A 16,925-nucleotide genomic window follows, 5' to 3' on the forward strand; every position below is an offset into this window, starting at 1 on the left:
AGCTTTTGTAGCATATGTTCAGAAGTTGAGCTACATTTTTTCGAAAAATATGTCATTAACACTAATTAAATATGCAAATTAGCTAATTAATATGCAAAAAAATATGGGAAAGTACTTCTTGTCATATGCTTCCTAGCTGGTGATAGTATGAAGTTGCTGTGATATATAGTTACTGAGATGCTGTAATCCCTGGTATTCCACCTTAAAAACAAATCGACCGCCGACAGAATGGTTGGTACCAATTAGTTTTGGTGTTTAACGATACCTAGAAATAAAGGAGGCATGTTTTATGTTTTTATCACAAAACTTTCCTGAAGTGCTTTTAATACATTTGGTAAGGCTATAGAAGGCTATAGAACTTCTCAAACATCTTCATTAAAAAGTTATAACTGAAATTTTAGAAAATAAAAAGAAAATTTAAGAATCTTCAAAAAATGAAGCGGGAGGGGATGCTAAACATGTTTGTTTTTTCCTCGGTCTAAGTGAGTTTTACCTCATTTATTTAAAATTGACAGAAAACCTCACTGACACTAATCTATGGTTACTAAAATCATTTCAGAATTTTTGACAAATAATAACAAAATTAAACCGAAATCGTATTTATTTTCTTCATGACAGTGGGCCATATAAAGATATCAATGAACTCTTATATTTGCTGATGACGTCTCCGTGTACAGTCACGGTTGTAGATAAATATGATGCAACTAAACTTGTAACAATCCATGGCAAAATTGACAACTTTCTTGTGTTAAAACGTTCACTCGCTGAAGACGTGCACAAAACGTGATTCTGAAACTGAAATACATGCACGATTTGTCTAAATATTATGTATCCGTGATTCGGTGATTCATTTTTTCTAGCATGCAATTTAGAAAAGACCAAGCAAGTGAACAATCAACATAAATAACAACCATAGGATCGGCGGCGGAAGCGGGGGAGGGGGAGCTGAGGGGAGGACACGACCCACCCGAAGTTTTTTCCAGGGGAGACATCTCCACCTAAGCAAAATTTTGCGGGCCCACAAAACACACCTCATAAAAAGGCGCAAAAAAAGTCCCAGTAAAATCGGAACAAAGTACGCACGTCCTGATACCTACCCCCCCGCTTCCGCCGCCACTGTTAACAACAAATATACATCTTCACTTATTTTACATTATATCGTAGTACTGCATAGCCCTACTCTATTATGTAACTTTTAATTCGTCAAAAATGTGGTCTATAAATTAAAATGCGTCCTTTTAAATGACCGGTTAATCATTAAAAAATAATCTGTTACGCTGAAAATTTATTTATAATATTATTTCAAATTTATTTTTTTACACCGGCCATTTAAATTGCTAATATTCAACTTGTCAAATTAGAATACAATTTTGACAAATTAGAACTTTCCAGTGACATATCATGCTATATTGTCACAGCAAGCAAAACAAAACGTCCCCGTGCTCACCGTTTACGACCCTACCCCTAAAATATTACATTCTGCTGAAAGGTCAATATTATTTTCTTAATGTCCAATGCTGTAAGTTTGCCATGTAACAAAATCAAACCAAGTGAGCCGTGTTATATGTCGCTAATTGTTGATTGCCAAAAGAAACTATTGTGAAAGGATCCATGCTATTGTGAAATTTGCAGCAGTATAAAGATTTAAAGTAAAAATTCGAAGATAATAATTAAATAGCTAATTTCTGATCGGTAATCAACTGGCATGATCCACATGATAATCATGATGCACACAATAAATTATTCATTTTATTATTGTCCGATCTCACACCCAATGACCCCTAAGATCTTGTCTTTCAATGAACACCCACAGATTGTGCCTACTGACACTGGACCCTGCATGGTTTTCAACTGAGCATCTGCCACTCAACATCAATAACCACATGAAATGTGCTTTATATCTACACATTGTCACGTTTTGAACAAAAATCACGAAAAACCTGATGTTTAACTCACATACATATCCCCAATTTAGCCTATCATGCTACCCTTTTTGACAAACTAAATGACCCCGCAGGCCCCAGCCTTATTAGGCCTACTGATATCCTTCAATAATTACTCTCGGCGTAACCCCCCCCCCCTAGCCGAGGTCCTCCTTGAAGAACTTTAATAGCTTCCAGTACCGGAGGTATGATGTCAGTTTCAGAATTAAGTATATCACCTCCTTCCTCCCCCAAAAAAAAAAACAACCCAGAAGCTTCTTTATATGAGACAACCAACTCATATCCCTGGTCCTAATTAGACTTCGTGTGGGGGTGCTCGTTTTTGTGTGCTCTTGCTCTTTTGCAATAAAATCAACACGATCATAAAGTCTGCATTTTAAAAAGGAGCTTATAGTATTTCATGATTTTAGTATAAAATTCATTCATAAATAGTTGACGTCATCATCCTTCAAATTCTATGTAGTCTGGTTCGGCGTCCTCCACTTCTTCGTCGTCTAAGTAATGCTTGGACGGCGGGGCAGGCGCGTCACGAAGTTGACTGATTTCATAGTCTGACCTAAAATAGGCAGATTAAAAGTGACATAATAATATCATACATGTAGGCCTATTACTTAACTTAACATACATGTATAGGTCAATACTTAACTTAAAATATTTGCAATTAAAATGTTTGTAATAAAATGTGCATAACTCAAAACGCTCTTAGGAGTGGGTACACATTCACAATCACCCCTACATACAGTGGGTCCAATGACCCCATATTTTACGCAGTATCAAAGATGAAGATCACCAAATATTTTCCCTTCAAGTTTCCAATATTCAGCACGCTCATCAGACACATTTTGTAAAGGGTATGAATATCATGTATGTAGGGCCTATAATTCGCAAAAAGATCCCAATTCTGCAAAGTTTGAGTCAATTGTCTCCTAAAGAACCAATTTTAAGAGAATGTTAATAATGTGTCACTTTTTGAAAATATTCGGTTAATATCCTCATATTCCGACGAATTAATTTATTGCAAAAGCGTGATGTTGCAACACATACCCGGGTGGGTTGATTTCTGAAATATCAAGGTAGGGATTCTCTTCTGGAGGGTTGATTTTTGATGGCTCGAGGTACGGGTTCTCTTCGTCATCGCTGCTGAGAAGTCTCAGTTTGCCATCTTCGTCATCAGTGTCGGAATGTTTCTTTTTCTTTCTGTAAAAGATTGTTAAAAACAAAGGGTGATATTGATAAAATTTGCGCACTGATTGCAACGAACGAATAGTACACATATTAGTCCGGGATATACCAGGGTTTAATGTATACCTCCCCCCCCCCCCAGGAATCTACCAAACCAACTTTTTAGCTTCCTTTTATGGTCCTATAACATATTTAAAAGACACCCCAAATTATTCCTCTCATATCAAGGATTCAGAAAAGGTATAGTTTGACCTACCTGCGACATACCGTTCTTGAGTTATACTAACAAAAAGGTCAAATCTTGGGATGGTCTTTTCTTTTTTTTTTTTTTTTTGCCACACAGAGGCCAAAAATTAAAAATGCTCCGATTTCAATGAAAATGGTTGAAACAATTTGGCAGTTATCATGTTATGAGGCCCATAAGTTTCCATAATTCCAGGGTTAGGACCAACTGCTTGAATTTAAAACTGTTAAAACTACTTGGTGTTGTCTTTAAACTTTTATTCTTCTATATAAGATCTTGGTTCGAAGATTCTGTTCAGAGATACCAACTGTTATTTTATTTTGTTGTTTTCTATTACCTTATGAAAAGGTCGGTGGTCAAGTGCGTGATATTGCAATTTGGCATCACAATTAACACGTATGCCTTACGCCTATTAATTCTTTTGAAAACACCCGGTGAAAATCATTCCACTATCCACTTTGACCTTATGAGCTCTTATGTTCAAAGGACAATCGTGGCGTACACGTATATGACAAGTCAAGTGTGCATATAGTGAGCTTTTCTCACTTATAAAGTTATCTGAACTTAATTTTTCTCCGATAAACGTAGTTTTTCTGAGGTAACCATAGTTTTATCATTGATAAACTAAGTTTATCAAAATCTGATCATAAAACCATAAAACTAAGCTTATCTGAGAAAAAATAAGTTATGAAGAAAATCTATTTTTTGTCTCAGATAAACTAAGTTATTCAAGTGATCAACTGATAAGGTTAGTTTTATTGAATTGCAAAACATCTGGCTTCGATATTAGATACGCCTAAACCATAGATTATCTAGGTTTAAAGCTAATTTTGCTCAGATAAACTAAAATAGCTTTAAACTTACTGTAGGCGTATTTGATATTGGAGCCAGATGTTTTGTAATTCAATAAAACTAAGCGTAGTTTGGTTTATCCGAGACAAAAAAAATAGATTTTCTTGATAATTTACGGTTTTTTAGTTTGAAATTCAAGTTTATGTGAGAAAGATTAAGTTTATTGAATTACTGAACATTTTGCTTGTCATAAACGTACATAAACGCTTTAATCATGATGACGCACTGGATATTACATGAAATGTCGCACGCAGAAATATAAGACGGCAATATGTTGAAACAATTTCTATAAAAAAAAAGTTTTACAATCATAAAGAACGGACGTCATATATGTCATGTGTGACCGTCATACATGAACGTCATTCACGTCATGGACCAATAGAAGCAGTGTCGGCCCCAATGGAGAGAAACATGAGGCATAATCCCTCAGTTACCCGCGTCAATACAAAAAATAAATTGAAAAGACTAAAAAAACAAGCTCGTTTCATGTAGGTGGCCTGAAAACCTAAATGTGGATACGATTTTTTTAAACATTATATTTGGGTTTTTTAAAGTGATAACATATAATAATGTATTGTAAAATCAGTGCAGAGTAGGTTAGAGGAGAAAATTGATGGTTTAGGTAGGTCTATATCATATATTGCTTTACATATAATTTTGTCATCACTATAAAAACAACGAAATGCGGTAAAATTGCTACTATAAACAATTTTATTTAGCCAAATGCCATTGTTTTTTACGTAAATTTCCAGACATCGCCAAGAAAAAACATTTGGTGCCGCTAATGAATAAAAGAACAACTTACACTTTTCGAACACCTTTCTTATACTGACCCTCCAGTATATAAGTTAATTATATCACATATCCTATTTTAAATGAATAACAAGTGTTGAATTCCGTAGTAGGCATCGTCTTCTCGATGCAAAATAGTTCAATCATCATTTACCCACACATCACCATCGCCCAACGCAATGTAAACGCATCTTTCTTCATGCATGTTGAACCAGGGGATGGAAAACGTGCATTGATAACGAAATTGTCGCTATCATATGGATGGCGGATACATTCAAAATACGCCTAAGATAATATGCCTAACCTTAGACGTCTAAGATGCAATCTTAGACGTCTAAGATGCATTCTTAGACGCCTAAGATTGCATCTTAGACGCCTAAGAATGCATCTTAGACGTCTAAGATTGCATAGACGTCTAAGGTTAGACGTATTATCTTGGGCGTATTTTGAAGGTATCCGCCATCTATACTATCACCATGATCACGCTCAACAGTGGCACTGCACAATAAATGACACTGACAAGACTTTTCAAATACGTCGTCATCGTCACCATCATGATCATCGTTATTATCGCCGTCATCATCATCATCATCATCATCATCGTCGTCGTCGTCGTCGTCGTCGTCGTCGTCGTCGTCGTCGTCGTCGTCGTCATCATCATCATTAGGCCGTATCAAATTAATGTTTTGGTTCTCGTCCAGAGGATTTTCATGAATTGATGAGGGAGGGAGGTGTTTTTGTTTTTTTTCAATGTAAAATTAGCATTGTCAGGAGTTTTCGGTCTTCTCCAACAGTGCTCGAGGAAATGATGAGGCCCTTTTTTTTTCAAATGTGAGATTCTGAGGGATAAACCCTCTAGAGTTCCACAAAAAGACTTGGAAGTGATGCTTGTTCTCTAATAAACTTATTTATATGTATGAAGATTTCATAAATCATTCCAAAGTCTAAAAAATTGAAAATCTAAAAAAAAAAAAAAATCTGACAAATCCCAGAAATTGAGGAGGGAGGGACGAGAACCAAAATATTAATTTTACACGGCCTTATCATCATCAAACATTTCAAACTTTCAAAAAAATTGCTTGAGCATGTAGGCCTAAATATTGTGTTTTATTTTTACTTTGAAAATTGCATGTATTTTTAATTTTTATTTAATAGTTGTATACGTATTTCATGTTGGTAATTGCTTTTTTTTTTTTTTTTTGCAAGTACTAGGGGAGCTAGGACCACATCCTTTGCACCCCCACAGAACCGAACCAAACAAACTTTTTTAGGTTCCTGAGATGACCCAACAACATAATCAGGATGTTCCCAAAAATATAAACTGGTCCCAAGGGGGAAAGTTCATCGAACTTTGCACAGGGTTCAATTTCAAACTTGCTCAAATTGTATAAAAATCATTCCAATGTATTCCTCTAGTCACAAGGATTCAGAAAATGTATATTTTGACCTATCTAGGACGTACCGTTCTTGAGTTATAACCAAAAAGGTCAAAGGTCACGTTTTTGGCTTATGGGGGTCAAAACATCAAAGTGCTCCGAATTTGACAAAAGATGTGTCGAAATGTTCGTATTGATAAAACAAATCAAATAAGGATATGACTGCACCATCTTGGATGTTTCGTTACACTAACACGGCAAAATAGGTCAAGGTCAATTATGCCTCAACACCACTGCCATCACCCAACTTAACTAAGTAAATCACCATTTTCCATGCATGTTGAACCAGGGGATGGAAAGCGTGCATTGATAACGAAATTGTTGCTACAATGCATCCCTGTCACGTTCAACAGTTGCACTGCACAATGAATGACACTGATGCGATCCGGGGTGAAATTGTTAGGCTTTTACCACTTACGCCGAAAAGTAGAAACACGTTAAGAGTGATAGGCCTATAGTTGGCTTATCACATCTATTTTGTGCGTGTTAAATAAAGTAGATAGAGTATAGGACCTTGAATTAACATTTTGTGATACTTCTGGCGAGATGTCAAAAGGCAACGAAATAAAATACATTGATATTACTCCGCAATGTTCAAGGCCCGCCGATTACGAGGTGATCAAACTATATTTGAACAACGTTGAACCCCGGGGGGCACTTCAATTTGAAATGGATATAGGTGTAGGGCTGGCGCTTTCGCACTAAGGGGCATTCGGTGAGAGCAACATGTAAAAAATATGGGGTCATTGGGTGAGAGCATGATATTTGGCATTCGGTGAGAGCAAAATGTTAAAAATATGGGGTCATTGGGTGAGAACATGACCTTTTTGTAAATGGAATCTTTGGGTGAGAACCAAAACAGCGCCACAAAAACCTCGAAAATCGAATTTCTAGTTCTAAATGGCTTCAAATTTCTTTATTTTTTCAAAATAAGTAACAAAATCAGTGATAAATGAAAGTTGCTGTTCAAATTGAACTTGTAAGGGTCTTTGGGTGACAGATCAAATGGAAAAATAGGGGTCTTCGGGTGACAGAGCGCGGAGCGAGCATGTGTTCGTAAAAAATATGGGGTCTTTGGGTGACAGCGATGCTGAAAAAGGGGTCTTAACAGCCCTACATACGCGTCACCTCCAAAGTTGGAGTGCCCCCGGGCGTTGAACATTTGGCAATAATTGCCGCTATAGTACGTTACATGCAGGGCATCTATAGAATTTGTTACCTCTCAACTTTTTATCACTTACGGCTTCTTTTTGGATCCCTTGCTTGCTCTTCTGCCCTTTTCGTCCGGCCTATATACACAACAGCAGAAAAAAAAACATTTCTTAGGTGTTTTTTTCAAATAAAACATAATCCTCTTGATTCATTTTGGCTTTAAAAAAGGAAGGTTCAAGGGGTGGGTGCCACCATAGGTGCCACTACACGTAAGACCTTCTCGGTCCACTTTGCTTTCTTTGATGAATAAAGATTTTTAAAATATGTCGTATGCACTTGTCAAGGACAAAAACTGATTATAATTATAAGGAAAGGTCATAAGAATAGACAAAACAACTCTAATTCTTACAAAATTACTTTTGTTGCGTGTTTTTAATACCAGGTTAAAGAGTTTGAAAGCACCTGTGTGTCTATTAATTTGCCATAATATAAGAATATGCATTATCCATTAGATATTAATTTTAGAATAATTTCGGAATGCCTTGGGTTCTAGCGTAGACTGGTAGTCAGAAGTCATTCCTATTATATAGTTTTGCTCTTTCTCTATTAATCCTTTCCTTTTATAACTCAGTTTTTCTTCTCTGCGGTGAACCCAACATTGAGCACGGTTGTTTGACGGCATGTAAACTCCCGGTGTAAACTACGTCATGTTTAAGAAAAGATGAACACTGATGGCGCTATAATCGTGTTTTCATCTTTACAAGATATAAACGCTGATATAATGATAAAGCATCAGAAAAAGAGTAATAAATAGCAAGGAATTTTTCAGAAAACTTTTTATCATAAAATGTATGGAAAAACTAAATTAAATTAAATTAAAATACATGTAAATAGAGCCATCAATTTGCACAAAAATGTACAGTTTATAGAATAGAAATGAACACAAAGAAACAGAAAAAGCCGAATAAAGTGATAAAGAAACGAAAATTTATGCTTAAAATGGCTAAAAATATATGTCTATATTACTGTGTGATAGCTGTTGGTATTGTCCAGGTCCAGAATTGAACATTATATAATGTTTGTTAGAAAATTTAATAAATGACCACATCAAAGAATCAGGTGCAAGCACAACGAACTTACGTCGGTGGTAGAGGGCCTCGGTCACTACTTGAAGTCTTTGAGTTCTCGGGATTTCTGTGGTAAAAAAAATGACAAAACAGTTAATTTAACAGCTTTTAACACATTGACAGTCCAGTCTGTGTGTGTTCGCCATTTGGACAGTTTACATGATTAGCTTTTTTGTATACGTGTACGCACGTGATACAGCACTAGGTGAGGTGAACGAAAGTGAACGCGATACGTAAACGGGCGATGACACCAGGGCCGTCGCTAGAGGGGGGGGGGGTATGGGGGTGTGTGACACCCCCCAATCGTCAAATCCGTCGGCAAAATCGTGCCGTCGTCGGCAAATGTGTTGTGGTCAAACAAATGACCATTTTCGCTTCGCTTTCGACATTTCCCAATTTTTGTTTAACACAATTTATAGGCCTACAATAATAATTATAGGGAAAACTTGTCCACGAAATTCGCGCAAAAGGCTTCATGGACCGCTCATTTCACAAATGTTTGGGCTTTTTCAAACTAAAGGTTTACACTCTAATATAGTGTCAAAATGGTCCACGAAATCGCTTCAATTAGGCCTTCATTTTGCAAAAGTTTCTTACTTCGGAGGGGGATGTTCAGACACCCCCCCTGTGTTGTGGTCAAACAAATGACCATTTTCGCTTCGCTTTCGACATTTCCCAATTTTTGTTTAACATGTTTAACACAATTTATAGGCCTACAATAATAGGGAAAACTTGTCCAAAGGCGACGCGATTTTTTAACATAATGTTACGCTAATTTTCCCATTTAAGTTTCTAATTCGGAAGTTTCTAATCATATAGGCTGTAGATAAAAATTGGTATTCAATCGGCACACAGACGGCTCGTCGGCAATCATTGACTCTTACACCCCCCTAATGAAAAAGGTCTGGCGACGCCCCTGGATGTCACGTGATGTAACTGTGACCAATCAACTCTCTAGAACACTTATCACACGGATCTATGCGGCGTCTTTATGCTCGTGCGTGTCTACGCCTTGCGCCCAATGTAGCCCCCCTAATGCTCACTGACGTCACTGCCACATCAGGACGAAAAAAAAGTGCGTGCTGTCTAATAATATTTGTGAGTCACCCACAGAATTAAAACCAGAGAATCAGGACTCCCTACGCCACGTGCAAAAACGCGGTTAGTTATGGGGAATAATTGGGGGTGTTCGGGTTCTTGCCGATTGTACGCGGAAACGAACGAAAACAATTCTTCGTGAAAATCACACTGTTATACGCACATGATTGCGTCCCTCCTAGACGCATGCGTGTATCAAGTCGGCGATCAAGTCCTGGTTTTCTGGATTTAATTCTGTGGAAGCACCTCGTTATATTAGCTTATTATTTCCATACATCCAGTAATATGGTTTTATATAATTGTAGTCTTTATGCCCCTGGCAGACTTTCATGTCGCTTGCCCCTGCGGCAAGTGGCGTGGCGCAACAGCCAATGACAAGTATTGATCAGCAGTAGATAGCAACTTCATCAATACTGATATCAGCAGTAGATAGCTACTTCATCAATACTTGTATCAGCAGTAGATAGCTACTTCATCAATTCCAATATCAGCAGTGGGTGGCTACTTCATCAATACCAATATCAGCAGTAGATAGCTACTTCATCATCAGTGCCCATATCAGCAGTAGATAGCTATTTCATCAATACCAATATCAGCAGTATAGCTACTTCATTGATACTAATATCAGCAGTAGATAACTTCAGCAATTCCAATATCAGCAGTGGGTGGCTACTTCATCAATACCAATATCAGCAGTAGATATATACCGGTAGCTACTTCATCAATGCCCATATCAGCAGTAGATAGCTATTTCATCAATTCCAATATCAGCAGTATATAGCTACTTCATTGATGCTAATATCAGCAGTAGATAGTTACTTAATGCGCGTGCATCACGTCACTCAGCGGCAAGCGGCATGACAGTATGGAACCAGCATCATGGTTTAACGGATATACTTACTGACACTGATTCTTCACAAGAAAGTAAACTCCAACGCCGCTAAGAATGATGAAAACCATGAGAAGCATGCCGAACAACATAGGCCAAGGGGACGAGCCTGAAAAAAAGTAAATTACACGCCACATTGTAACACTTGCATCATTAATGTTGACAAAAAATGACGATGTTAGAAATAACCGAATGCAGTCTGTCCAAAATATCACAGGCAAAATAGCCTCTAAATCTTAAAACTTAAAAATCATAGGCTACTAGAAGTCCTCAAAGTCCCGTGTTCGAACCTCACTGAAGGAAAACCCGTTACCAATTATCCGTGTTGGAAGCGCGGTGGCCCAAAAGGGCGCGAGCTTCATAATCGAAAGGTTGCGGGTTCGAGCCCCACCACGGGCAGTGTATTGCGTCCTTGAGCAAGATAGATTCCCAATTGCTTCACTACACCCAGGTGTAAAATGGGGAGCAGCTGGGGATAAACACAATCTAAGTCGCTGAGAGTACATGTGCATCAGTTGTGGACTTGGTGAAGCGGAAATGATTCTGCTATATCCTAATGGCAGTGGAATTATTGTTGAAGTGTGCAGATAATAGGTCATGCCTAGCAGTAGCACACGACAAACAACATTTTTTTTTATTATTCTCTTCGTTACTTTAATGGTTGATGATAGATTTATGGATTGACTCTTACTTTTTGTAGACTGACTTCACGATCCAATCAGTGTTTGTAACTCTGTAAAATGCACTGCCAAACATGCCAAATGACATACGTTACATGTGGGTGGAATGAGATTTCAAAATTTGTGTAGTGAATTTTTGTTATTTTTTTCAATTGGAAAGGATTTATGTCTAATTACAGTCGGCAAAAGATTGAAAAACAATCAATTATTCGACTGAATATTCAATCGACAGAGATGATTTGTCCCTTAACCTCAATCGCTAAAAGATTTTGATTGATTAACAAAATTGAAATTCAAATCATTCGACTGAAAATTCATTCAAAAAAGATTTGTCCCGAATTACAGTCGACAAGAGATTGAAAACCAATCTTATCTATTGAATATGCAATCAGAAAATTTAAGAAAGTATCTACATACGTGTGTTTCAACGTTAAATTTCTTCTCTTCAATTCGCCAGCGAATTGGTTACGTAACTCCCTCGTAACTGGCTCACGCACCTTTTGGAACTGATAGTACATGCAATAGACTTTGTGTTGCGATCATTTCGATCGTGGTGCAGAACTCAAAAGCGTGATCCAGTTGACATAGTGATAATCGGATTACACGTAACACGTCGCTGGCGAATTATACACACCTTCTTCCTCTTCATCTTCAGCAGGGTATCTGCCGTAAGTATTGGCGTAATCATCCTCGCACTCCATTTCCACGCATCGCCTCCACTCCGCCGACCCCGGGTGATTATTCCTCGTCCTGGCTTGAAAGCCCACGCCGCAGGTGGTGTTACACGGTCCCCAACGTGTCCACGCCACCAGTTCGTAATCGACGGGGTTGATTTTCTGCGCATAGGCATTTGGCATATTTGATCCGCCACCGACCGGGAGAGCAACAGGTAAATCCCCTGGATTGACTCTCCCTGGATTGCCGATATTACCAGATCCTGCTCTATGCATTGATCCTTGGTTCTGTGCTATTGGCCTGCCCTGATTTGCTTGATTGACTCTTTCCTGGAGTCCGGCATACTGCTGGCTACGACCCGCTGGCGGTGGGGTGCCGAACAGTAAACGATTCGTTTCACTGTCTCCTAGTTTTGATCTTACAAAGGCAACATCTTCGGCTGATAATAATCCCACGCCTGATAACAGAAAATGAAACAGAATTCATGAACACTTCCATACAAACACGTTGTCACTATGGCAGTTTTGACCATTAACTAAAATATTCCAGTGTAGGCCTACTTCGTATTGATCTTATAGAAAATGAGTCGAGGAAGCCCAAAATCGCATTTATACATTCTATAGGTTTTGTGGTTCTTGAGTATAGCTAATAGTTATATCAAAGCGACAATTTTGGGCGTTATTCCCCCGGGGTTATTCCCTCCAAAGAAAAATCATTTATATCAGTGAGTCGGAAATGATAACCTTTATAGCAAGCCTTGGGATCTCTTATATAGAACCTTCAACCTATACCATTCTTCTTGTGTGTCGGCTTTATTTGTCTCAATATTTGAATGCATAATAATATACCACTAGGTCATGCTCACCTCCGACCTGCCTTAAGAAAAATCACATTCACAGGCATGATTTCAAAATATGCTACTGTATATATCAACTCACAATGTTCTGTATGTTCATATTATAACGCCACGGTGCTGCTTCGCTCAGAAGAGGACAATCACAGGCCAAAGATAGCCTATTGTTGCTTTCAGAAGTATTAGAAGGAAATACTTCTCAAAAGCTATTCAATTTGTTTCAAGTTATTGTATCTTCTAGCGAATGTTTGCTGACGAAACAAACGATTTCAAATGGGCTGCTATACGTTTCTTATATCAACTATATGTACCTATTTTGACGCCATGTACGGTGCTGCCTTAGTCGCTCACGTATCGTCAACATAGCGTAACGCAAGTTGACAGAAGATAATCAAAGGACAAAATACTGTAGAAAGACCGTCTTGTTTTTTTCCTGCTGAGCGAATTCTCAAAAGCCGATAGGCCTATTGACCTGTTCGTGGCCTGTGATGTTTGAGCTTGATGGTCATTACTGTTATCATCAGGTCGATTATTATTTATCTATTTTCCCTATGGACCATTCCATGGGTCCGCCGGGCGGAGTGTTGGATCGAATTGCTCGAGTCGCGCGTAGAAATGAGAGTAGGGCTATTCGCTGTCAAAGTGACATAAAATTCGGATTAACTACCATATCAATAGGATAAAATAATTTTTGTATATATCGCGCTGCACTAGTATATTCACGGGCTACCTCTGCATTGAACCATAGATGTCAAAGAGCAGGGATAAAGACCTGGATCGTATAATTCTATAGATATTCATATCATGCTGCTCACTCGCACCTGTAAGATTAGTATATTTAAAAAGAGCGGTATTGTATTCAATCTTTGATTGCAGACATACACAGGTGATGAGTGCAACCTGCTTGTAGTGCAGCGCGATATATTCACAAATTGTTTGAACCTATTGCGATGGCAGTTAATTCGATTATTACAGCACTTCGACAGCAAATAGAAAACCGGGAACGCAGTACCCTAGAATAGTGCATGAATTAATGCATTGCATGCAGCACATACATTACATAATACGCTAAAAGAAACTTCCAACTTACCTGTCTCACCAGCTGGATTATAAGGACCCACATTGCCATGATTACTTGTACCACTTGTATAAGGGTTTCTAGCGGCCTGGGGCCTGGGTCCTGTAAAGACAACAGGTATACACACGTTACTACTATCACAGTTCGTTGGGATCGACCCAAGGACCTCACCATATACGATAAGACTTAGGCCTAATTCACACTTTATTCGACGTCGAATATTCGATGTAATCAGTCGTCTTGGGGCACTTAAATAATATACACTTAATTTAATGCCCACGTGACCAGTTGGGCGCTGACATTACAGCGTCTAGACAGGATGTCTGGAAAAGTGACCTTTGGTAAAGCGGGTGGTCTTCCTGTGTATTTCAATTGGAAACGCGGGATGCATAGCAAATTTGTCATTTTGTTGTAACTTTGTAGTACGTATTATTGTAAGAGTTTCTGTCGATAACTTTTTTTTCCGTCGACCAAAACTTTCCAAAATTTAGTTCTTGAAAACATACTAAAAAAAACAGAATCCCCGTATGTATAATGAAGTTGCCTATGAAGTCAGCAATTTTGATGATATTTGACTGAAAAATTCCTCTCTCTTAGCATTGTAGCACATCTACTGATCACTTGGTGGTCTTGGTATGGCGGCGCCCATTGGTCACGTGGGCATTAAATTTAGTGCCTTTTATTTAATACCCTATGGTGGTAATGGATGCATGCATTGAATCTCTTTCAAATCATTTTCTTCTAACGAATAGCCTATTTGTTGACGAAAGCTTGATTATATTCGACGTCGGAGAATAAATTGGCCACCAAAATATTCGATGTTGAATAGATTATTTAAAAAAACACGAATCAGGCCTAATCGGCTGAGGCTGGGAATGGGATATCGTTTAATTGTGCAGTATTGACTTAGGAAGATGTTCAATATGAATAACCTTTAGGCTATTCATGGCTTAATTCTGCTGCACTAGCCGCTTGTCTCGGTCCTGATAAAACAATAAAACAATATCGGTATTAAAGCATATGGAAAGGGGACTAGTGACGGATTTAAGGTGTCGACAAGTCAGTAGTACTGACCGGGCCCATTTGCTACATTGGCCTAAGAAATCGGTTTTTTGTCGATCCAAAAACTTGGCCTACTTTTAGACAGCGGATTTCATCAATGTTGAAACAATGTTCACTCCTGATGCCCAGGGGCCAGCCGACAGTGTAATTGGCTGCGAGAAATCAACATACACCTGCACCACAATTGCACAATTTCAAATGCAGTAATAAAGAGATGATGTCGAAATATGAGCCTCTCACACCAGAGTCAAAGACCTTAACCATTGGACCACGCACTCTCACTAAATTGACCCCCCTTTGAACTTCCCAGTCCCAAGTAAAGGTCGGATTGGAATACGCCCCCTTACATCGATGCTCTACTGGGGATCCGCCTCTGGAAGGGTCCGTGCTTCTTTGAAGATGTGTGCCCTTGCCTTTAATCCGCCTCTGAGGGAAACAAGGGCCTATTCGTTATTTGCTCTTGAATCTGCACTATAAACAAGATTCTCCCCCTTAAGACCACACCCCTTAAGACCAGCAAAGAACTTCCCTTTCACACCCCTTAATGCCGAAAGGTGGTCAGGTAACTAGTAAGTGACATTCGCTCTTGTAAGCTGGAAAATCTCTTGTCACAACCCACCACAAAATCCCCTCACACAAAACACTCCGTAAGACCAATGAAGACCAAAAGAATCTCCTTACATACCCTTAAGACCCTCATCCCCAATATCCTTTCATATGCACCCCTTAAAGACTACCAACAGGTGATAGTAAACCTGATAGACGGTAGACCCAAAGGGTACTAGGAGTTACTAGGGTCTAGCAAAAACACTTGAATAGCTGTAACGAATCCACCTTTCGGTAATCCCATTTGTAAGAACCGAAATAAAACTATGTTACTGCCATTGAAATTGCAATGCTCCTTCGCAGTAAAAATGTTCGCATAAATAAAATTGTCTCGGTTTCATTTGCAAAGGCTTTCGGGATGTACCGAAATGGGCTATTCCAGTTGAAATCCATACACCCACTATCTGGAAGACACGACCTTACTCTTCTGCACAGAGAGTGTCCATTTCAAATGGGGTAACCTGAATGGATGACTCCATCAAGTTAATTCTACACCCCTGGGTGGGAGATAAATGTCATGTCTCCCGTGCATCGGAGCTGTATGGATTCAAAGATCAACTGGAATGTTCATGATACCTGTTTGCGGTGCTGGTGTTGCTGGTTTAAGGTAAGGCTTCCCCTTATTGTCGATACCGTAAACTCTTCCCGCGCTATCTTTAATTATATTAGTTCTGAGCAACATCATTCCATGTTGTCGACCATATCTTTTTAAGATACTGGGCACTTCATCGAGTGCCAAAATCTGCTTTGGACGTGGGCCCAGATCCATACTGAGAACAAGGTGAACACCTGCATTGGAAGATATCATAGAAATGATGACGACTTGAGGTTACTTGATGAGCATTCATGACAATTAACATGGAAATGATCTGATAGTGATAGCCAGTTCGTAACATTGTCTTAAGGTGGATCGACATAAAAACCCTGATATGGCTGTTCTATGGGCAAGTGGGCCTTTTTGTGTGTCGGGTTCTGTGTGCAAATGACCCCACATACTAAACCACGCTTCAAAATTCCAAAACTTTTAAAAGATATCATTTTTTAAAGTCAAAATCAATCAATTTTGCCCAAAAATAGTTAATGTCACTGTTTTTACAATGATGCATATAGCAACATAATAGAATCTCAAAGATTTTGTTTCAGGCTAGCCCTGTAAAAAGTATAGGCCCTAAGCATGACATAGGCCCCTACACCAACTATCATGTGTGAGAAATGCCATGCTCGTAATTTATAGTTTTATATAATATCTGGCAAGA

General features: G+C 38.6%; 1 protein-coding gene across 1 annotated transcript; it reads right to left on the reverse strand.

Annotated features, from left to right (window-relative positions):
- Positions 1-2,229: 2,229 nt before the first annotated feature.
- On the reverse strand, positions 2,230-16,450 carry LOC140138454 (uncharacterized). Its single transcript, XM_072160345.1, has 8 exons — positions 16,246-16,450; positions 14,014-14,103; positions 12,030-12,527; positions 10,728-10,824; positions 8,742-8,795; positions 7,691-7,738; positions 2,988-3,140; positions 2,230-2,499 (listed from the first exon to the last, which is right to left on the reverse strand). The coding sequence occupies exons 1-8, from the start codon at positions 16,436-16,438 to the stop codon at positions 2,385-2,387; spliced, it is 1,248 nt and encodes a 415-aa protein (XP_072016446.1). The 5' UTR covers positions 16,439-16,450; the 3' UTR covers positions 2,230-2,384.
- Between the last annotated feature and the right edge of the window lie 475 nt (positions 16,451-16,925).

Source organism: Amphiura filiformis, chromosome 17, assembly GCF_039555335.1.
Source record: "Amphiura filiformis chromosome 17, Afil_fr2py, whole genome shotgun sequence".
Taxonomy (NCBI): Eukaryota; Metazoa; Echinodermata; class Ophiuroidea; order Amphilepidida; family Amphiuridae; genus Amphiura; species Amphiura filiformis.